At 49.0% G+C, this 22,078-nt stretch overlaps 1 protein-coding gene across 3 annotated transcripts in view; it reads right to left on the bottom strand.

Annotated features, from left to right (window-relative positions):
- Positions 1 to 6,042: 6,042 nt before the first annotated feature.
- Positions 6,043 to 22,078, bottom strand: part of LOC141974814 (gametocyte-specific factor 1-like) — a 39,775-nt gene continuing 23,739 nt past the window's right edge. For all 3 annotated transcript variants that reach the window (XM_074934801.1, XM_074934800.1, XM_074934802.1), the window contains 6 exons: positions 20,046 to 20,143; positions 17,850 to 17,973; positions 16,131 to 16,220; positions 10,617 to 10,692; positions 6,756 to 6,847; positions 6,043 to 6,140 (listed from right to left, as the gene is read on the bottom strand). In XM_074934801.1, the coding sequence (XP_074790902.1) occupies positions 6,130 to 6,140; positions 6,756 to 6,847; positions 10,617 to 10,692; positions 16,131 to 16,220; positions 17,850 to 17,973; positions 20,046 to 20,138 (486 nt within the window). In that variant the 5' untranslated portion in view covers positions 20,139 to 20,143 and the 3' untranslated portion in view covers positions 6,043 to 6,129. The remainder of the gene's footprint in view (positions 6,141 to 6,755; positions 6,848 to 10,616; positions 10,693 to 16,130; positions 16,221 to 17,849; positions 17,974 to 20,045; positions 20,144 to 22,078) is intronic.

Genomic DNA, 22,078 nt, shown 5'->3' with positions numbered 1-22,078 from the left:
GCGCTGGAGAGGTTTTAGTTGGGGGCTGAAGGTGATGGCTAGTGGCGTTCTGTTATTTTCTTTGTTGGGACCGTCCTGTAGTAGGTAACTTCTGGGTACTCTTCTGGCTCTGTCAGTCTGTTTCTTCACTTCAGCAGGTGCGTATTGTAGAGTAAAAACGCTTGATAGAGATCTTGTAGGTGTTTGTCTCTGTCTGAGGGGTTGGAGCAGCCACCAGGTTTGCTGTGACATTATTGGGGATACTGTTCCTGATGGCTTGTAGTCCATCTTTGTGTGGAATGTTGGTGTAGAGGGCTTCTACATCCATAGTGGCTAGGATGGAGTTTTCAGGAAGATCACCGATGGATTGTAGTTTCCTCAGGAAGTCGTGGTGTCTCGAAGATAGCTAGGAGTGCTGGTAGTATAGGGCCTGATGAGGAAGGCTACATAGCCAGACAATCCTGCTGTCAGGGTGCCAATGCTTGAGATGATGGGGTGTCCAGATTTCCAGGTTTATGGATCTTGGGAACAGATAGAATACCCCTGGTCGGGGTTCTAGTGGTGTATCTGTGCGGATTTGCTCTTGTGCTTTTTCAGGGAGTTTCTTGAGCAGATGGTGCAGTTTCTTTTGGTAACCCTCAGTGGGATCAGAGGGTAATGGCTTGTAGAAAGTGGTGTTGGAGAGCTGCCGAGCAGCCTCTTGTTCATATTCTGACCTATTCATGATGATGACAGCACCTCCTTTGTCAGCCTTTTTGATTATGATGTCTGAGCTGTTCCTGAGGCTGTGGATGGCATTGTGTTCTGCACGGCTGAGGTTATGGGGCAAGTGATTCTTCTGTTCCACAATTTCAGCCCATGCACATCAGCAGAAGCACTCTAGTACAAGTCCAATCTGTTGTTTTGACCTTCAGGAGGAGTCCACCCAGAATCCTTCTTTTTGTAGTCTTGGTAGGAAGGTCTCTGTGGGTTAATATGTTGTTCAGAGGTGTGTTGGAAACATTCCTTGAGTCGGAGATGTCGAAAATAGGATTCTCGGTCACCACAGAACCGTATCATGTCCATGAGGGTGGAGGGGCAGAAGGAGAGGCCCCGAGATAGGACAGATTCTTCTGCTGGGCTAAGAGTATAACTGGATAGATTAACAGTGTTGCTGGGTGGTTAAGGGAACCACTGTTGTGGCATGTAGTAGTTTAGATAGTTTAGTGTCCTTTTTTGTTTGTAGAGAAGCAAAGTGTGTGTTGTAAATGGCCTGTCTCGTTTTTGTAAAGTCCAGCCACGAGGAAGTTGGTGTGGAAGGTTTTTTTTTTTTTTAAAATGAGAGTATCCAGTTTTGGAAGCTCATTCTTAATCTTTCCCTGTTTGCTGTAGAGGATGTTGATCAGGTGTTTCCACAGTTTCTTTGAGAGCGTGTGGCACAAGCTGTCAGCACAGTCTGTGTGGTATGTAGATTGTAATGGATTTTTTACCTTCAGTCCTTTTGGTACGATGTCCATCTGTTTGCATTTGGAAAGGAAGATGTCTGTCTGTATCTGTACGAGTTTTTTCATGAAGTTGATGGATTTCCACTCCATATGGTTAAATTCAGTGCCTTGCATAATGACAGGTTTCAGAGTAGCAGCCGTGTTAGTGTGTATCCGCAAAAAGAAAAGGAGGACTTGTGGCACTTTAGACTAACACATTTATTTGAGCATAAGCTTTACTTCATCGGATGCATGCAGTGGAAAATACAGTAGGGAGATTTTTATATACGCAGAGAACATGTAACAATGGGTGTTCCCAAACACACTGTAACGAGAGTGATCAGGTAAGGTGAGCTATTACCAGTAGGAGAGAAAAAAAAAAACCTTTTGTAGTGATAATCAAGGTGGGCCATTTCCAGAAGTTGACAAGAGCGTCTGAGAAGCAGTAGTGGGGGAAAGCTTTATACAGAGTAAAATGGATTTATTTGGGGTTTGGACCTCATTGGGAGTTGGGCATCTGAGTTTTAAAGATAGGAACACATCTGTAAGCTGCTTTCAATTGAGACTATAGCTGTTAGCGGACGTGATTCAGACCTGGGTCTTGGTTTGCAGCATGCTAGTGGGTCTGGCTCAAACCAGGCAGGGCACCAAAGTCCTAAGCTACCAGGGAAGGAAAGCAGGGGGAAGAAGTAGTCTTGGCACATCAGTTGGCAACCCCAAGGGGGTTTCTGTGATCCAAGCCATCACAGGGCCCTCTCGGTCTCACCAGCCTCAGCTATTGTTAGTCTTGGCAAGATGGGCTTGGGGGTAAAATAGTCCCTCGTGGCTGCACAGGGGCAGTCCGCTCCTTCTCTCAGCCAATCTTTTAGGCTTGTTTTTCTCCCTTAGGGGAGGGAATGCAGCCGCCCCGCCTGGTGAGGCCAGCTGTGTTGCTGTTCCTCGCCTACTAGCAGCCTGACTTCCCCACTCCCTCTCTCCCCACCAGTGGAGGGTTTAAAAAGGTCTCATGCAGCCCTTAGTTGGAATCAGCTGATCCTAATTGCCCTCAGGTAACTCCCTCTCATCTGATCCTAATTGAGCTCTGGTAACCCCATCTCAGCTGAACCTGATGGACCTGTAGTCACCCCTCCTCAGTTGATAGGGAGGAGGGCCTTTTACCCTTCTGGGACTGTTTTCTACCCTGCCCTTGCAGCTGTCTGTCCTGAGTTTATCACAAAGTAGTCTAGTAGTATATACGTTTGTCAATTTAACAAAGAAATTGATGTGTACCAGGCTTGTTCTCCCAAAGGGAGTTCCTGACACACTGCAAACCAAATGCCCTGCTTCAGGTAGAACAAACAAACAGATTTATTAACTCTAAAGCTAGATTTAAGTGATTATAAGTCAAAGTCAGATTTGATCAAATGAAATAAAAGTAAAACATTCTAAGCTGATCTTAACACTTTCAATGTCCTTACAAACTTAGACGCTTCTCACCACAGGCTGGCTGGTTACTTTTCAGCTCTACAGTCGCTTGGTGGTGGTGGGGTCTGTAGACGTGGATGGAAGAGAGAAAGAGCATGGCAAAATGTCTCTCCCTTTTATCAGGTCCTTTCTTTCCTCTCGGCTTTGCCAACCCTCCCCCCTTCAGAGTCAGGGGAGCATTATCTCATCGCAGTCCCAAAGGAAGGGGGTGTAAGGATGCTGGTTCTGGCGGGACCCAACGGAGAGCGCCAATTCAGGACAAATTGCTTCAAGCAGAGCAGTTACAGCCCAAGGCTGGGGTTTCTGTGCACACCAAGGCAAACCAAGCCAGCCAAACAGAGCAGACTTTGGTCTCACCCCACTGGCTAACCACAAGTCACACAAGCAATTCCCTTAGACACTCGTTTCCCAATATCACCACCAGTGCCACTCGTTATGGGGACAAATGGTTATGAAAACCAATACCCCAGTAAAAGAAAAAAGGTTCTCTCGATCCCAAAGGACCAAGCCCCAGACCCAGGTCAATATACAAATCCGATCTTACCCACAAATCACGCTGTTGCCAATCCTTTCAAATCTAAAATCTAAAGGTTTATTCATAAAAGGAAAAAGATATAGATGAGAGCAAGAGTTGGTTAAATGGAATCCATTACATCCAGTCATGGCAAAGTTCTTGGTTCAGGCTTGTAGCAGTGATGGAATGAACTGCAGATTCAAATCAAGTCTCTGGAGAGCATCCACAGCTGGGATGGGTCATCAGTCCTTGGTTCAAAGCTTCCATGTAGCAAAGTTCCTCCAAGGTATGAAGCAGGATTGAAGACAAGATGGAGGCATAAGCCTTTGAGAGTCTTTTCCACATGTAAGAACACCTCTTTGTTCTTACTGTGGAAAATTACAGCAAAATGGAGTTTGGAGTCACATGGGCAAGTCCCTGCATTCTTTGCTGAGTCACTAGGCATATCTGCCTTCTCTCAATTGGTCAATTGTATAGCTGATGGTCCTTAATGGGCCATCAAGCAGGCTAGGCAGAGTGGACACCAACTTGTCTGGGGTGTCACCCAGAAGCATAGCACAAGTTTGAAAGACAGTATACAGCCAACATTCATAACTTTAACTACAAAAATGACACCCACATATAGACAGCACAATCATAACCAGCAAATCATAACCTCGTCTTAGACACCTTATTTGACCCCCTTTATACAAGATTTGGTGCTACTACAGGACCTTGGTTGCAACAATGATCTGTTTGGTCCCAGATTATGTCAATAATGTCACAGGGGGTGACTCCCTCCTGGGAGTAACATTCTTTTGTTGCTGCTTGAGCCAGTGTCCACTGTTCTGGTGAGGCTGAGCAGCGCTGGGCTTGTCCCATCCATGTCCTGACAAGGTGTGAACTGCCTCTCTTGTTCATGTTTTTACATGGGCTTGCTGAACAAGAAGTAGGACTGAGCGGACTTATAGGGTCTAAAGTTTTTCCATTGTTTTGTTTCTGAGTGCAGTTATGCAACAAAAAAAAACCACACTTCATTTGTAAGTTGCACTTTCATGATAAAGAGATTGCAGTACAGTACCTGTATGAGGTGAATTGAAAAAAAATACTATTTTTCCATCATTTTTACAGTGCAAATATTTGTAATAAAAAAATTGAGGGCTGTACACTTTGTAGCGTGTTGTAATTGAAATTTATATATTTGAAAGTGTAGAAAAACATCCAAAATATTTAACAAGTTTCAGGGGGGTAGTCTATTGTTTAATAGTGCAATTATGATTAATTTTTTTGAGTTAATTATGAGAGTTCACTACAATTAATTGAGAACCCTAATTTAAACAAGTGTTGAAAAACTAAGGAGGGTGCAGGAAAGAGCTACAGAAATGGTTCAAGGACTGGAGAAGATGCCTTGCAGTGAACCCAGGGAGCTCAGGCTGTTCACCGTATCAATGCCATTGAGAGGTAGCGGAGTTACCCTCCTTCTTGTGAGCCAGGTCTTCAAATTCAGGCTGGAGGCCTTTTGGAAGATGCTTTAGACAAACAGGTTAGTAGGCTTGATATGGGGGGGGAAAAAACAGAAGTTCCTGGCCTGTGATAACTAGGTCAGGCTATAAGGGGCCACTAGATCTTAAGAGGCATAAGAAGGGCCAGACCAAGGGTCCATCTAGCCCAGTATCCTGTCTTCTGACTGGCCAATGCCAGGTGCCCCAGAGGGAATGAACAGAACCGGTAATCATCAAGTGATCCATCCCCTGTTGCTCATTCCCAGCTTCTGGCAAAGAAAGGCTAGGGATGCCATCCCTGCCCATCCTGGCTAATAGTTGTTGTTGGAACTATTTTCCCATGAACTTATCTAGTTCTTTTTTGAACCCCGTTATAGTCTTGGCCTTCACAACATTCTCTGGCAAGGAGTTCCACAGGTTGACTGCGCGTTGTGTGAAGAAATACTTCCTTTTGTTTGTTTTAAACCTGCTGCCGCCTAGTAATTTCACTTGGTGACCCTTAGTGTTCTTGTGTTATGGAGGAGTAAATAACAGTTCCTTATTCACAGAAAGGAGGACTTGTGGCACCTTAGAGACTAACCAATGTATTTGAGCATAAGCTTCCGAGAGCTACAGCTCACTTCATCAGATGCATAAAGTACAGTGAGGAGATTTTATACATACAATGTACATTTTTCCCATTGTCTGTGTATAAAATCTCCTCACTGTACTTTCCACTTTATGCGTCCGATGAATTGAGCTGTAGCTCACAAAAGCTTATGCTCAAATAAATTGGTTAGTCTCTAAGGTGCCACAAGTCCTCCTTTTCTTTTTGCAAATATAGACTAACACCGCTGCTACTCTGAAACAGTTCCTTATTCACTCTCTCCTCACCAGTCATGATTTTATAGACCTCTATCATATCCACCCTTAGTTGTCTTTTTTCCAAGCTGAAAAGTCCCAGACTTATTAATTGCTCTTCATAGGCGATGAAGGGTTCATGCCATCCAAGCCACCTCTGTTGGGAAGGAAGAGTAGATGGGAAATCCACTTTCCAGAAGGGTTAACATGGCACTTGTCAGACCATCAATATGGTCTCTTCTCAGAGTGGAGAACACAACACCACACTGTTTATACAAAGGGAAGTTTTATTTTTCAATCTGGACACTAAGAACAAGTTTAAAAATATTTTTAAGTTTAAAAGCTTCTTCAACTCTTCTCCAGGCTGCACCTTCCCATAGCAAGAGCCTCACAGAGAGCCTGCAGAGAAAGAGAGCCAGGAATTATGACAGAATACAGGTGGGGGAAGGTACTACATTTATAAGCAGGCCTTAGGGTCACATGTTACTTATACAAGGCGGCACTATTTAGCCCCCCCCCCCCCCCCCCCCGAGAGCTTCTGACTCAAGAACATCAGCCCATTTCTAGCAGTGGAGGAAAGTCCTCTAGGACACCAAGCTTTCAGGAAGTGACACTGGTTCAGTAATATTCACTTTGGGCAGGAAGCAGCTTTGCTAGCCTCTACCCTCATTTGGTATCTTCGTTCCACTTCTCCCTCTTTCCATGGGATTGTTGGCTCCCAGCTACAGGACACGTTCTGCTCATGAAAGCAGTGTGCCTTGAGCAAGTACCTTAGTAACTAGTGGAAGTAGAAATAAAGAGGTTTCTTCCCTTCAGAGATCGGACAGCAAATGTCCTAGATGAGTACAAGACATGCCCAAGACATGAGTACGGTAAGACCCAGGGCTGACCCAGTGCAGCTGGGACATGCAGGGTCTTATGACCAGCTTCTGAAACATCAAGTTATGACCCTTCCCCACCTCCCAGACAGTTAGAACAGTTTAGTCCCACTCCCATGGTGCCCCTGCCTTGTACCTTTTCTCCAGGAGTGACCCTTCGGAGTCCATGCTGCTGCGGTGCTCCTGGCCTGCATTTGCCGGTTTCCATCCCAGCCTGTCTCACCAAGACTGGACAATGAGATGGAAACAGAGAGGAGTTAGTACATACACCAGGATGAGGAGTTAGCATGGCCCATCTCAGACTGCCAGATAGTCCATAGGACATGCCTGCATCATGCGACTGCCTCCATAAGCCCCACTCCCAGTGCCACATGCAGCTAGCTGAAGAGACTTGTCAGCATGTCCCCACTTTAGTCCTGGTTACCCAGCTCTGAAGGCCAGTTCTAAACAGGACCCCATAGCATTCCCTGGGATCTGCTACCTGTGTGTGCTTGAGGGTCCCCCCCTTCTGCCAGCTGGGCTTTCCCGGCAGCGTGTCTCTATGACATTCCATGCCAGCGTGCACTGGATTGTTTCCCCATAATACCCCTGGTAACAGGCAAGTCTTGTCACCAGGGCAGGGGCAATGCCTTGGTTGTAAGCTGCCATGTGCCTTCCCAGTGCAGCCCACATGAATGATGGCTCCCTCCCACCTTGGCAAACAGCAGCTGTTGAGGCACCTGCCTGGATTTTACTCCAGGCCAGGAGGGTTTGTGGAGAACATGCCCATTGTGTCTGGATCATGAGCTCTCTGGGGCATAAACAGTCTTGGCTTGTTTGCCCGGCACCTAGCACAGCGGGGTCCTGCTCCCCATCTGAGGTCCCCAGGTGCTACCACTCTGATCCCGCTTAGAAAACGCATTTACATTAGCTGGCATAAGTCAGCATTTCCTGCTGCCATGGGGTACCAGCCATGTGTTAAACGGGGGAAGGAGCAGGACATGTTCCACTCACAAAGCAAGGATTTCAGGGTGAAGTAGCCAACAGCTGACTGCTCCTGCATATCCAGTCTTGCCTTGGAACTCCACCTGCCTTCCCTTAGGGAACATTTCACTTCCAGCAAGATCCCCCCACATCTCTGGTGTTCAGCCATTTGTCCCCCCCAAAGCTACAGCGTGGCTTCCATTCCACTGAACTCTGGATTCTCTGTCCCTCTTGAACCCTGGCAGTTACAGGGGCACGAGCTTGGTAACTTGCCACACTGCATTGTCCAAGGCCAGGTGTATGCCCCTCCCCCTGAGCCATGTAGCTATACTGCCCTAGCCCCTCAGGTAGACCATGCTGGGTTGACAAGAGGGCTCCTCCCATTGACACAGCGACTGCCTCCTGGGGAGGTGGATTGGCTACGCCCTCCCATTGGCACAGGAGTGTCTTCACGAAAGCATGTACAGTGCTACAGCTGTAGTGAAGACAAGCCCTAAGCCATGAGAAGGGTTAAGGACCAAGGAGCCCCAGCGCTCTCAGTTACATGGGTACAAGCTAGGAGATGCTCCAGGATGTCTGAAATTCTATTAGCAATTTCACAGACTCTGGCCCAGACAGATCCAAAGGAACAGAAACTAGGCTGGGCTCCCCCCCCTCGTGTGCATGTGGCGAAGGGAACATAGCAGGTATTTCTAATAGGGTTGCTGCCTCCTGCATGGCCAGCTTCAGTGTCCCTTTCCTCAGGGCTCCTCAGTGGTTTCACAGAGACTCTCCTAGCCGGTCATGCCCTTATTGAGGCTGACTTAGCACAAACAGCTCCAAAAACAGAGTCCTCCAAGCCCCAGGCAAGAGTGCATATATTTTAAAGGTTTGTATCACACCACTCACAGGCCTTGGCAGGCCGCTCCCAGTCCTACCCAGCTGGAGCCACCTTTTTCTCTGCAGCTTCCCCAGAACTTTTCCTTACCTATCACAGAGACCGCACTGGTGGGTCACATGACCTCCATTTTCCCCACTTGGGGAAAACATGTCACAGATGGGGCCAAGACCTATGGGGCCAGTGGCTCTGACTCAGGCAGGAGTCTCCAAGCAGTTCTCTTGGTGGCTCCATTTATGCTCAGCAGAACCATGTAATGGGCCAGTCAGAGGTGAAAGTAAGCCGGTACGCCCTGGTACAGTGTACCAGCAAGAGCCGGTGGGCCGTACCAGGGTGGATCAGCTTCCCCAGGCACAATTTAAAGGGCTTGTGGCTCCCAGCAGTGGCTGGAGCCCCCGGTCCTTTAAATTGCTGCCAGAGCCCTGCTGCCGGAGCCCGGAGCGGTGGTGGGGCTGGGGCGGCGATTTAAAGGGCCCGGGGTGGTAGTGGCAGCTGGAGCGCTGTCCCTGGAGAAGTGGCGGTAGGGCTCCGGGGACAATTTAAAGGGCCCAGGCTGCTGCTACTGCCCAGGGCCCTTTAAACTGCTGCCAGAGGCCCCGGCTGCCGCTGTTACCCAGGGGAGGGGGAAGAAGGCACTTGCCGGTATAGGGTGGGCTGGCTCTGGCTCTGACCTCCCCCAGCCCCACCCCTTCCACCCAAGGCCCCACCCCTTCCGGGGGCCAGAGCCAGCCCCAGCCCAGCCCTGTACTGGTAAGTCCCTAGACTTACTTTCACCCCTGGGCCCAGTTCTGACCTCAGTTACACCTGCACAGCGTGACTAAGGGCTGTAGATTGCAGGGGTGTAACATGAGCAGAAGCAGGCCAATTACAGCTGTCATAACCATACAGCTAAGGGTAGCCTAGAATTCCTCCTTACCTGTAAGGGGTTAAGAAGCTCAAATAACCTGGTTGGGAACCTGACCAAAAGGACCAATCTGGGGAGGGGGAGGATTTGTTGGGTGTTCTCTCTCTCCTAGTACTGAGAGGCCAGGCTCTATTTCCTCCAACCGATCCTGAACCAGTCTAATATTACAAAAATAGTAAGTAAACCCAGGCAAGGAGTGCTGGATTATCTTTTGTTTTAGCTTGTGAATTTTCCCTTTGCTAGAGGGAGGTTTATTTCTGTTTTTTGTAACTTTGAACTAAGCCTAGACGGAGTTCCTCTGTGTTTGTGAATCTTTTGTTACCCTGTAAAGTTCTCTTCCACCCTGATTTTACAGAGGTGATCCTTTTACCTTTTCCCTAAATAAAGTTCTTCTTTTAAGAACCTGATTTATTTTCAGTGTCCTAAGACCCGGGGGGTGGGGGTGGGGGGGGTGATCTGTGCTCACTTTGTAACCAATTGGTTAGGATATTATTCTCAAGCCTCCCCAGGAAAGGGGCTGTAAGGGCTCCAAGTGGCCCTCCCTGAATGTTTGCTTAAAATCACTTGGTGGTGGCAGCATACTGTCCAAGGACGAAAGGGATTTGTGCCTTGGGGAATTTTTAACCTAAGCTGGTAGAAATAAGCTTGGGGGTCATTCATGCGGGTCCCTGCAACTGTACCCCAGAGTTCAGAGTGGGGAGGGAACCCTGACAACAGCCTTGGGTATCGCAGGGGTGTTTCTAGTGAAGTTCTGTTAGATTTCTGGTCACCCAACTAGAACGGCAGCATCCAAGAGTGACTATTGCAGGAGTGCACGGAGTTATTAGAAGGGCAAGAACCCAGTTGGCCAGACAGCGTGGCCAGCCACAGGTGTTAAAACACAAACCCACCTAAAAAAGTCAGGCCCCAAAACCCCATGAAATCTTAGGAGTTGGTTTCTTTGTCTGCTGGTTATGGAGCATTTAGGCTTACACAGTCTGTTTTCAACCTTCTCTCTCAACCAGGAGGGCTAGACACTTGTTTGAAATCATTCTCGGCTTCCCAGCTCCTGGGGCTTTACCAAAAAGCCACCAAGGATCATGAGCCTTCAACAGAGTTACCCAAGTTAGCAGCACTGCCAGTGCCATAGCTCTTGATGCCAGTAGAGCCGGGACAGTCATGCCAGTGGGGGACCCGGCATGATCTGTGGCCCTCTTTTCCCAAAGGGGTGCAAAGTGGCTGCTAGAAGACATGAAAGGAGAGTTAGCTCTTACCTTTGACTTGCGCTTAAGGTGCAGTTTGCCTTGAAGCCAAGAACAAAAGGAGAAGTGGCAGCAGACTCATCTGCCTCTGAGGAGGAAAAGCTTAGTGTGAGTGTACAATGAAAGGCTACTGGATAGGTTTAACACACCAAGACTCTACACCCACAGATCACATGAACAGGAGGCCATTGGCCCTGCTCTCTCCCCAGCCCACTTGCTTGGAACAGATCCTGTTCCAGAGTTCTCCTTAGTTATGCTTCAGAAGGAAGATGTAACTCCATGCTCTGGGTGTCCTAAGCCTCTAACTGCTGGAAGCGACCCACTTGGAAGTTGGCCTGTTCTGTTCACCGCCTCTGAAGCAGCTGGTGCTGGCCACTGTCAGAAGACCAGATACTGGGCTGGATGGAACATTGGTTTGACCCAGTATGGTTGTTCTTATGAATGCCCACTGTGCTAGCCCTGATCCTGCTGCCCTCCTGAGTTATAAGGGGCATGGACAAGCAGAGGAACCACAATGCTGGGGTGCTAGCCGGTCTGGTGGTTCTCTTGGGATTTGGGAGCATTGCCAACACCCTGAAGGGTTAACGTGCTCAGGCCCTCAGTAACAGCCCAGAGAGGTTTTATACCTGCACAACAGTTAAGCTTGCAATTGATAGGGCTGGGGCCTGCCAGAGGGTTGGAGCAGGATATAGGCTTGTTTGCAAGAGACTTTTCCTGACCACAAGGCTGACAACTCCTGAGATGTTTGCAGTGTTGGTGTAGCAGTGTCTGTCCCAGGATGAGAGAGATGGGGTAGGGGAGGCGATCTCTTTTATTGGATCAATATCAGTTGGAGAGAGAAACTTTGGAACCACAAAGAGCTCATCTTCAGGGCTGGGAATGGTACTCAGAGCATCACAGCTAAACACAAGTGGAACAGATGGCATATATTCTAAACAAAGGGACCATTCAATGTGAAGAGAATTGTTAAAACCCCTCCAGTCATTGGGGGAGGGGGGGGAGGAGAGAAGGAAGAGGGGGAAAGGCAGCTGGGGGGATTGTTAGTGGGTTACAGATTGTTGTAATAAGCCATAAATCCAGTGAGGAGTCTAGGGGCATCTTAAAGCCAAGCTTTCATGGGTTAAAAAACCAAACCAGTCCTATTTCAGATACATGGAGTGAAAATTACAGTGCAGGCATAGATATACTGAGATATGAAGAGGAGGGAGTTGGTTCTCCACTTGTAAAATAACTCCCTTCTCCTCATATCTCAGTACATTTCTGCCTGCCTCTAATTTTTACTCCATGCATCTGAAGTGGGATTTTTTTTTATTATTAACCCATGAAAGCTTATGCCCAAATAAATCTGTTAGTCCTTAGGGTGCCACCAGACTCATTGTTTTTGTGGATACAGACTAACACGGCTACCCCTGATACATAAATCCAGTCTCTCTTCAGTTCATGATTTTTAACATCTAGCAAAGTTAGGAATTTAAGCTCTCCAGCCTGTCTTTTGAAGGGTGTGTGCAGGTTTCCTTTGAGGATGAGGACTGAGAGGTCAGATAGATGGAGGACTTTGAAAATTGTTCACCCACAGGTGAGAGGATGTTTTTGACTTAACATTTTTCTGAGAGAGAGTTCATTCAAGAGCACAGTGATGGTCTGTCCAGTTTCACCCCCATAGTTATGGGGCATTTAGTACACCACATTACCTGACAGGCATGTGAAGCCCCCCCCCCCCCTGGATTTTGAAAGAGGTGTTGGGGGGAGGGGGTTTGATTACTGTAGCAGTGGAAATGTATCTACAAGTTTTGCATCTGTTGTTCTAGATGGGACTGGTGCTGCTTTGGGTTGGTGTGTTCTGTCTGTGGGGACCTTGCTTCGGATTAGCTTGGAGCTGCAGAAGAAGGGGTTCAGGAAAGATCTTTCAGGAGGGGTCCCTACCTGGTATGTATTGTACTGGTTTGGGTTGCAGTATGGGCTGGCAGGTGACAACTAGGGGTGTGTGGTCAGATGGGGTGTTTTATTTCCCTATTGAAGCAGGTTCTCAGGCTATTTGGGTGCCAAAAAAACAAAAACAAAAACCGTTATCTACGGGTAGATGTTACGATACCACAGAATATGCTCCAAGGAGCAAGTCCTGGATATATACACCTTAACATACTGAAAACTGCCTTTACCAAAGAAGGACACTCCAGAGAAGTAGCTCCCCCATCATGGAATGGGACACCCAAATACTCCAAGAGAACCTGCTTCAATACAGAAATATCCCCTCCCCCCGGCTCAACTGCACACTCCTGCCACCTCACACTGGAATCCATATTGGGTATCAAACTGGCACACAGAGCACATGTATAAAGTTTGCTGACGATACCAAGCTGGGAGGGGTTGCAAGTGCTTTGGAGGATATGATTAAAATTCAAAATGATCTGGACAAACTGGAGAAATGGTTTGAAGTACATGGTAGTTTGAGTAGCAAGTTCTAAAATGCCTAACCTGTCCTTGCTGGAGTAATTATCCCTATGGCAAATTATATTAAAAAAAGAACTAGGTTTTTTTGTTTCTACTGGTGGTGCACCTCCACACATACCTTGGTGCATATAACAAAAATGTATTCTACACATGGATGGAAAAAAATAAGTAACACTGCCTATGAGTAAAGCTGAGTTTGTCAGAGTCATGGATTCCATGACCTCCGTGACTTCCGCAGCAGCCAGTGTGCCTGGCTCTGGGGCTGGCTGAGCACCTCAGTCTGGGACAGTTGCACTAGTTGCTGCTGGGCCAGTCTTGGGCCACCCCCCCACCCAACAGCAGGAGGAGCCGTTTGGGTGAGAGGAGGTGAGGGCTCTGGGTGATGCTTACCTGTGGGGAGGGGGGCTCCCTGGAAGCAGCAACATGTCCCTCAGCTTCTAGCTCTGTGCACTGCCTCCACCCGCAGGCACTGCCCTTGCGGCTCCCATTGGCCACGGTTCCCTGCCCCAGCACCCCTGGCACTCCCAAGATTTAGTCAGGGGCACAGGACAAGTCATGGACAGGTCAAGGGATGTGACTTTTTGTTCATGGCCCATGACCTGTCCATGACTTACTAAAAAATACCAGTGACTAAACCATAGCCTTACCTATAAGGGAAGACTGAAAAAGAAAAATTGGGTTTGTTTAGTCCAGAGAGGAGAAGACTGAGGAAGGACATAAGTTTTCAAGTACATAAAAGGTTGTTACAAGGAAGGGAAAAAAGTTGTCCTCTTTAACTTCTGAAGATAGGCCAAGAAGCAATGGGCTTAAATAGCAGTAAGGGAGATTTAGGTTAGCCATAGGGGAAAAGACTGCCCTGACAGGAAGTTAAGCACTGGAATAGATTGTCTAGGGAGGTTGTGGAATCTTGGTCATTGTCTAACCTGCTCTTAAAAATGTCTAAACACCTGTCAGGGATGGTCTAGGTAATACTTAGTCTTGCCTTGAGTGCAGGGGACTGCACTAGAAGACCTCTTGAGGTCTCTTCCAGTCCTACAATTCTAACTATAACCCATACTCAATGGGGACCTCTCTGAAATAAATCTTTCCTGAACCCCATTTTCTGGTCTTCAGACAACTCCCCAGCCTCTCCCAAGATCATCAGAAGCAAGCTCCCCACAGACCAGGACATCAACTCAGAGCAGGGTCTGCTGCTGCTTTAACAGTTGCAAAACCTACACACATGGCTCCACTTTCAAGATCCATGGTCATATACATACCTATCAACATGTGGTGTACCTCATCCAGGGCACTAAACGCCAACAACAACGTGGGTGAAGCCAGACAGCCAATCGCTACGCTATCGAATGACCTCTGACAGGAAAATGATAAGACAAGAACACCCTTTTACCTGCGGGCAAACACTTTTCACAAAACAATCACTCTGGGCTGGTCTACACTGGCATTTTACAGCACTGCCACGGTCTCACTCAGGGGTGTGAAAAAACACCCCCCTACAGCACTGCAAGTGTCAGCACTGTAATGTGTCAGTACGGACAGCGCACCCATGCCTGGAGCTGTGGCCCTTGTGGAGGTGGTTTAGAACCCGGGGAGAGCGCTCCCCGAGTGCTGTGCTGAGCCGAGCCGCAACTACACAAGCCATGTTAGAGAACTGCTGCAGCACTGTAACGTTGCCAGTGTAGGCAAGCCCTCTATAGCTGGCCTCTCCGTCCCTGTCCTCAGGTGAAGCCTGCACAACCCCTGGAAGAGACAAGCCTGAAAGCTGAAATTCCTAACTTTGCTAGACACTAAAAATCATGGATTGAAGAGACAATGGATCTATAATCCACTCACAACTCCCCCCACCTCCTATGACTGGAGAGGTGTTAACAGGCCACTTCACCATGAATGGTCCCTTGAAATGGGTTAACTACTTATGCAAGAGCCAGCAGGAGGGCTCAGTCCTGCCCCTGAGGAGCCAATGGTTGCTCTCACTGATTTTAGCAGCAGAGATCTGGCCTCGTCCATGCTATGGGAATCTCCTCCCTGCAGCCCCACTGCTTCGGATAAAACAGCAGGACCTGGGTACAGGAGAAACCTCAGCAGCTGGAAACAAAGTGCCACCATATTAAACCTGCAGCCCCAGAGCCTTGATGCAAATTCCAACAATATTGAAGCTGTGGGAGCTCAGCAGGGGCAAGGTGGGGGGAGGGGGCCTGCCAGTGCCCCCCAGATTCCCCAAGTGGAGACAGACACAGCCTTGTTAGCTACAGCATGCTTTGGCCATAGTAGGATTTTGACATGTTAACCACACACACCCTCACACCCCTGCCCACTGTACACCCTGTTTAGCATTTAAATGTGGTAAGCATTGCATTATACAGCTTAGTTTAACTAGTCAAGACAAAGCAGTTGTCCTTTAGCATGTGTTAAACTGGTTGAGTGAACCACTAGCCACCACAAGCACCAAACCTTTAATCCTATTTAAAGGAAGAGCCCACAGCAGTCTAAACTGGGTTATTTAGAGGGGGAGTAGCTATTCTGGGATAGTGCCCAAATGAGGTGGGGGCTATTTCTTATCAAGCATGATTTTATTCCAGGATTACTTTGCTTATCAAGTACACTAATTATTCTGGAATCAAAGTCCCTGATTCTTAAATACTCAGGGAAGTGTGATACAATGAATCAGTGATACAATAGCTATGCCAGTCAGCTTCCATGTGTAGACAAGGTATAGTAGTGACTGGTAAAGCTAAAGGCAGCATGGTGTGTGGTTTCATGCTCTAAGGCCTGGTCTACACCTAAAACATACACCAACCTCGCTACGTCCCTTCAAAGTGTGAAACGTTCATCCCTCAAGAGATGTAGTTAAGCCAACCTAAGCCCTGGTATAGACACTGGTGGGTCAGTGAAGAACCTAGCCGCCTCCTCGAGGGGGTTGATTAGTTACAGTGACTGGAAAACCCCTTCCACTATTGCAGTAAGTACCTACACTATACCACTTGTAGCGTAACCATAGCCTCAGTCAAGTCCTGCAAGGCATAGGTACCACATGTCTCCGATATCATTGGCAACAGCTTCTTCACTGACACTCACCTGCCTCCCAGTCCTCTTGACAGGGGGGACACTGCCAGGATCTTGGCACCTCTTTCTGTTCCTTCTTGGGACAGAAATTCATTGAGGTCTCTGCAAGCAGAGGAGACATGTTACAGGACTTGGAAGGAAGAGGAGAAGCCGGGTAGCTGGTCTAGGAGTGAAACATGGTTGTCTACATGGATCAGGGCTCAGTTCTGTTAGCCAGAGGCCCAGCATTACAAGGGGTCAGAGGCCATGCTTAACTGGAGATGCTCCTTAGTGGGGGAGATTTTCTGAACTCTCCTCAGAGCCAGGCTCAGGTCAGACTGAAGTGTGTCCAGGGTCTCTGCTCTCCTGTGGTGGCCCCAGCTCACTCCAGCCAGATGGACAGCCTTTGTTCCCCAGGGCACAAGCTCATCCACCCCCAGGTTCCTGCCACACACAGAATGGGGAAGCCTTTAAAAGCCAAACAGCTTGACAAGCTGAGAAGTGTTGGCTCCTACAAGCCTAGCTGGGAAGGCCGGAGAACTCCCCACAAGCACCCTGACATTGCAGTGGAACCATATTGGCCCCATTGTGTAATAAACAGGGCTCATGCAGAGCTGATACCATTGACCCTATGGGGCTCAGTACATGCACTGATCTCCAGAGTTCTCATTACAGCTGTGGGACCAGGTTCTCATCACAGCTGGGACAGGAAAGCCAATTCCTGCCCAAGGAAATTTGAGTTTCCTGTCCCAAAGCAGGACAAAAAGGAAAACAAAAAATCCAAAAAAAAAAATAAAAAAAACAGCTAGCCCCCCTCCCCCAATTGGGTTCAAGTGAAAATGTTTTGGTCTTGGACTATTTTAACTACAATTAGTTTCAAACGGTTATTTTGAACCAGAAACTGGATTTTCTTGTTTCAAGAGCCAAACAATGGGACTCAGATTTTCCAAGTTGCCGTGTCAAAGCCCAAAAAAACCCTTTCCCACGAGGTGTTCACGGAGATCAGGGTTTTCTGACAAAAATGCTTCCTTGACATTCCCCACTGGCTCTCCTAAACACCTAGTTAGCCATTCAGTAGGGCCCCAACACCCTGAGCCTGGCATTGGGCACTTCAGAAATGCTGGCTCCTAGTGCTCTGCTCTCTGGATGCAGGTTGTCCCCCCTCCCTGTGGTCAGCAGCTCCCACCCCAGTGAGCAGATGGTAGTCACCATGACTCTTCAGTGATGCCAGGTGACCTGCCCCCTGCTGTGCCAGGCAGTGAGCACTTCCCCCAGCTAGTCAGGAGGATACTTCCTTAGCCTGCTATGAACAGCTGGCTATGGGCATTGGGGAGGGGGAAGGGATTTCTAGCCAACTCCTGTAGAATCTGCTAATGAAGACAGGCTGGGCTTGTGCTGCTCTACACTGGGACTTCAGCCACTAGAGCAAAGGCTGCATGTTCACAATTTATAGCAGTGCAGCTAAGCCAGCACCTGCGGCCGATACCCAGCCCTGCGATGGTACAGAGGGAAGTGCTGGGCAACAGCGCTCAGCCTTGCTCAGAGCAAGTGCACCTACAGTAGTTGTGTGCATACCCTGCACTCATCACATGAGCTACAGATGGCTCAGGGCTTGCGTTGGTGTCCAGAGCAAGACGCCCTTGTCCAGACTCCCTTGCAGTCTCCCTAGGCTGGGGCAGGTCAAGCGGGTAGCACACCTGCTTTAATACATGTATGCTCCTGCTGACTACTGGCTCCCTCCCCCAAGCTTACCACTGAAGAGCTCTGGCACCCTGTCCGTGCAGGTGGAGATGTGCAGCTGCAGCTCTTGCTTTGGGACTCTGTGGCGAGCATTGTAGGGGCACGTGGCCAGCTCTTTGGCTCTTTTCTTGTTATTCTGAAAGAGAAGCCACAAGATGCCACTATGCAGAGACAGCAGGGAGGTACTGCCGTGGCCTCTGCTCAGTGCTTCCACAGGTGCTTATAAGGGGAGGCAGCTGACAGTATCTCTAGGGATGTATCAGAGCCAGAAGACTGGCGAGCTGGACACAAAGCGTTGACTTGCCGAGTGCTTAGTGAGAGAGCACCACTCAGTAGGTCTACACACTGCAGCTGGGAGCAAGCCTCCCGCCTGGACAGATGGACTTGAGCTAGTGGTGCTCAAAGTAGTGTGCTAAAAATAGCAGTGTGGATGCTATAGTGGGGACTGGAGCTTGGACTCAAACCTACAGAGAGAAGTGGGCTTAAGAGCCCAAGCCACAACATCCACATTGTTATTTTAACCACACTAGGTCAAGCCCCACTACTCTAAGCTCATCTACCTGGGCCAGGAGACTCCCCTAGCTGCTGCATAGACATACCTGTACATGCAGGGAATCTGTCCAGGAAGAGTGGTGGGGAAATGGTCTTCAGGCTACCTTAGCTCTCCCTAGACTTGGGCTGAGCAGCTCCTGCCCTTGCTGCTGCAAATTAGAGCAACCTTTGGGCTGCTCTACTTCTCACGGCCCTGGGCAGCAGAGCCTAGCTATAGCACAACTACTCTAGCTACACCCAATGCAGCGACAACCTGTCCCCTATGTCAGGGCATGGAGCAGGGCTAGCTTGGAGCCAGCACCCAACCCAGGGAGGCCCCTTTACAGGCTGTTTTCCCAGGAGACCATTTCCACACACTTCAGGCCCCTTTGTGCTGCCAGAGTATCCTAAAGGGACATTAGTGTAACCTCACTAAGGCACTGGAGCCCCTTAGTGACACAGGGCAGGCCTGGATCTAAGTTGCCTTGAAGTTCAGGAGCTTTTGGAGCCTGGGTGTCTCCAAGGGTTAACTCTGCAGTGAAGACATAACTCAAGTGATCAGCATTTGAGGTGGCCTAGCCCAGGTAAACAGCCAGACCACAGAGCCCTGCCCAAGCTGCTGGGGCCACACTCACTCATGCAAGGCTCAGACTTTTTCGGGGTGGGGGCAGCCCACAGAGGAGGGAGAGGAGGTGTAGCTGCTGGCTCTCAGCTGAGCTGCTCTGATGTTTTCCCCCCAGTGAATTGTAGGAAGGCATGAAAGGACTATCAGGTTCAGTCTGGGTCTTCAGTGCAGAGTGGGCAGATTACCAAGAGAGGCAATCAGACTCCCTCCTACTCCAGCAGGGGTCGGCTAACCCAGGTGTTAAGCACCTCCACACATGGGCCAGAGGGTTTGTGTGGATGGACAGAAGCCAGGGTAGTGGCAATACCTGAGTTAACTGGGCAGTGAAGAGAAGCCCCAAGTGCGAGTTTCACATAATGTAGGTCTGGAAGGGACCTAGGTAGGTCATCTAGTCTGTCCCCTGCATGGAGTCAGGGCCAACTGTTATCTAGCCCATCCCAGGTGTTTATCTAACCTGTTCTTAAAAGTCTCCCTAGATGATCCCTAAATCTCCCTTGCTGCAATATAAGGCCATTATTTCTTCTTCAGTCCTCAGTGGATAAGGAGAGTAGATCACTCTGCTCTTTATAAGAAATTCTACCTACTTCAAGACCTATTAGCCACCCCGACTAAACAAACTCAGTTTTTTCAATTGTTCCTTATAGGTCATGTTTAGACCTTTAGTCACTTTTGTTGTTCTCCTCTGGACTGTCTCCAATTTGTCTACATCTCCCCTGGAGTGAGAGGCCTAGAACGGGACACAATACTCCAGCTCAGGCATTATTAATGTTGAATACAGGTGAAGAATTACTTCTTTTGTCTTACAACACTCCTGCCATTACATCCCAGAATAATGTTTGCTTTTTTTGCAATAGTAGTACATTGTGACTCATTTAGTCTGTGATCCACTATAAACCCCAGATCCTTTTCTGCAGTGCTCCTTCCTAGGCAGTCATTTCCCATTTTGTGTTTGCACTGGAGGCAGAGGAAAATAGTTTGCAGGGAACAGAAACAGGTGGCCATCTCCCCTCTGGGCACCTCAGACTCTGTCCCACTGGGTAGCTTACTCTTACCTCTTTACATTTGACCAAGTGGTAGGGGAACCTGGAGGCTCGGATCTGGTGGTTTTTGTCATAGGGGCATGGGATGAGCTGCTCAGGATCCATCACACCTGCATAACAGAAGGCACACAATACACAGTGAGGCTAGAAAGAGGGGTAGGCTGCCTGAGGTGATACCTTCATTGGCCTTGGGGAAGGGCCAGTGAGAAATCAAGATCCTGAGACTCACTGTCCCCTTTCCTTTGGGCACTGGGAGAGGGTCAACCCAGGAACCCCAGTGAGGGGCCAGCCACCCCCTTACATTGAGGCTAGACCTTAGGTAACTGAAGGCCAGCAGCATCCTCCTAGTGTCACATTTCCAGGAGCTGGGGTGTTAGACACCAGGCTCCATAGATTCAAGGCAAGAGCCACAAGCCTTGGTAGTATTGCCCACCTGCCATGGGGATGGCACAGGAGCTGGCAAAGCCATCCCAGACACGCTGGCAGGCAGGCAAGGTTGGGAGCATGATTTTCACCAAGAGATATTGACACTTCAGCTGGCACCCAGCTGGGGATGCAGACAGCTGTTGAAGCGCAAGGGCTTGTCTACACTACAGGGTCTATAGTAGTGGTTCTGAACCTGCAGGGCCCAATACGCCCAGAGCTGCAGCCCATATGACATCCTCAGGGCCATACAGGTAGTACTGGATGCGGCCCACATAAACACATTGTGGGCCACATACGTGGCCCACGATGGTAAATAGGTTGAGAACCACTGGTCTACAGCAGCGTAGCCACAATGCTGTAATTATGCTGGCATAACGTCATAGCTCAGACACAGCCTACACTGAGAGATGGGCTCCTCCTGTCACTGCAGGAAAGCCACCTCCTCCAGCACCTTAGCTGCAGCCACCTCAGTTTTAAGTGTAGGCCAGGCCACAGTCTTCAGTGTGTCTCCAAGTGACAAATGTTTACAGAGCGCTAAGTGCTGCTTTCTGCATGGGAAGGACGCCTGAGTGTTCTTCAGAGACACCCGGTGGGGCTCAGCCCTAATGCGTGTGCAAAGCATCAAGAGAATTCTGCTCCATTTGAGCAATGTTGCTTGGCTACACTGGGAAGCTGACTGGCAGGACTAGTCTAATGGTATACCATTATAGCTATGCCAGTCAATGACCCCCTCTCCCCCTGCCCCCAACATAATAAATACCTCATTCTTTCAGAGTGCTCTGCAGCATTTTACAGATAGGGAATGGAGGCATAGGAAAGGGAAGTGACTTGCTCAAGGCCAGTGGCAGAACTGGGAAAGGAGCCCAGGTCTGTGGAGTCCCAGTTCAGTGCTCTATCCCCCCTCCCACAATTATCTCTGAGGATAAAGCAAAGGCTCTGGCAAAAACTTTGTTTTTGGGGGGGGGGGGCAGGGAGAGAAGAAGATTTCCTTCCCCAGACAAGGCTCGAGCAGTAGATTTGCCTCTGGACACAGCCATGAAAGTAGCACCAACAAGAACCATGCTGCTTACAGAAGGCCAGACCTGTCTTGTGAATCATGCTGTCATCTCATAGCAGTGTAAAGCCAGCACACATTGCCATCCTGGGCTAGTCACATCAATGCCTGGGGCCAGGCAAGGCAGATCAGGTCCCCAGTGCCTTACAGCAGTGGTTCTCAACCAGGGGCCTGGGGCCCCCTGGGAGGAGGGGCGACAGGCAGGGCTGGTATTAGACTTGCTGGCACTCAGAAAGCCAAAGCTCCACTGTAGGGGGATGAAGTCAGGGGCTCCAAGCCCTGCCAACCAGGGCTAAAGCTGAAGCCTGAGCAACTTAGCTTCACAGGACACCGGGCCCTGGGCAGTTGCCCTGCTTGCTACCCCCAATGCTGGTCTTAGCTTTTATATGCCAAAAAACAGTTGTTGTGGTACAAGAGGGCTGTGGAGTTTAATAGGATGTTGTCAGGGCCTTGGAAAGAAAACACTGAGAACTGGTGAGGCCACATCTGGAGTATTGCATCCAGTTTTGGGTCCCCCACGGCAGAAGGGATACGGACAAATTGGTGAGAGTCCAGCGGAGGTCAA

Source organism: Natator depressus, chromosome 20 (assembly GCF_965152275.1).
Source record: "Natator depressus isolate rNatDep1 chromosome 20, rNatDep2.hap1, whole genome shotgun sequence".
Taxonomy (NCBI): domain Eukaryota; kingdom Metazoa; phylum Chordata; order Testudines; family Cheloniidae; genus Natator; species Natator depressus.
The sequence above is the reverse complement of the archived record's forward strand: the minus strand, read 5'-3'. Positions and strand labels throughout refer to the sequence as shown.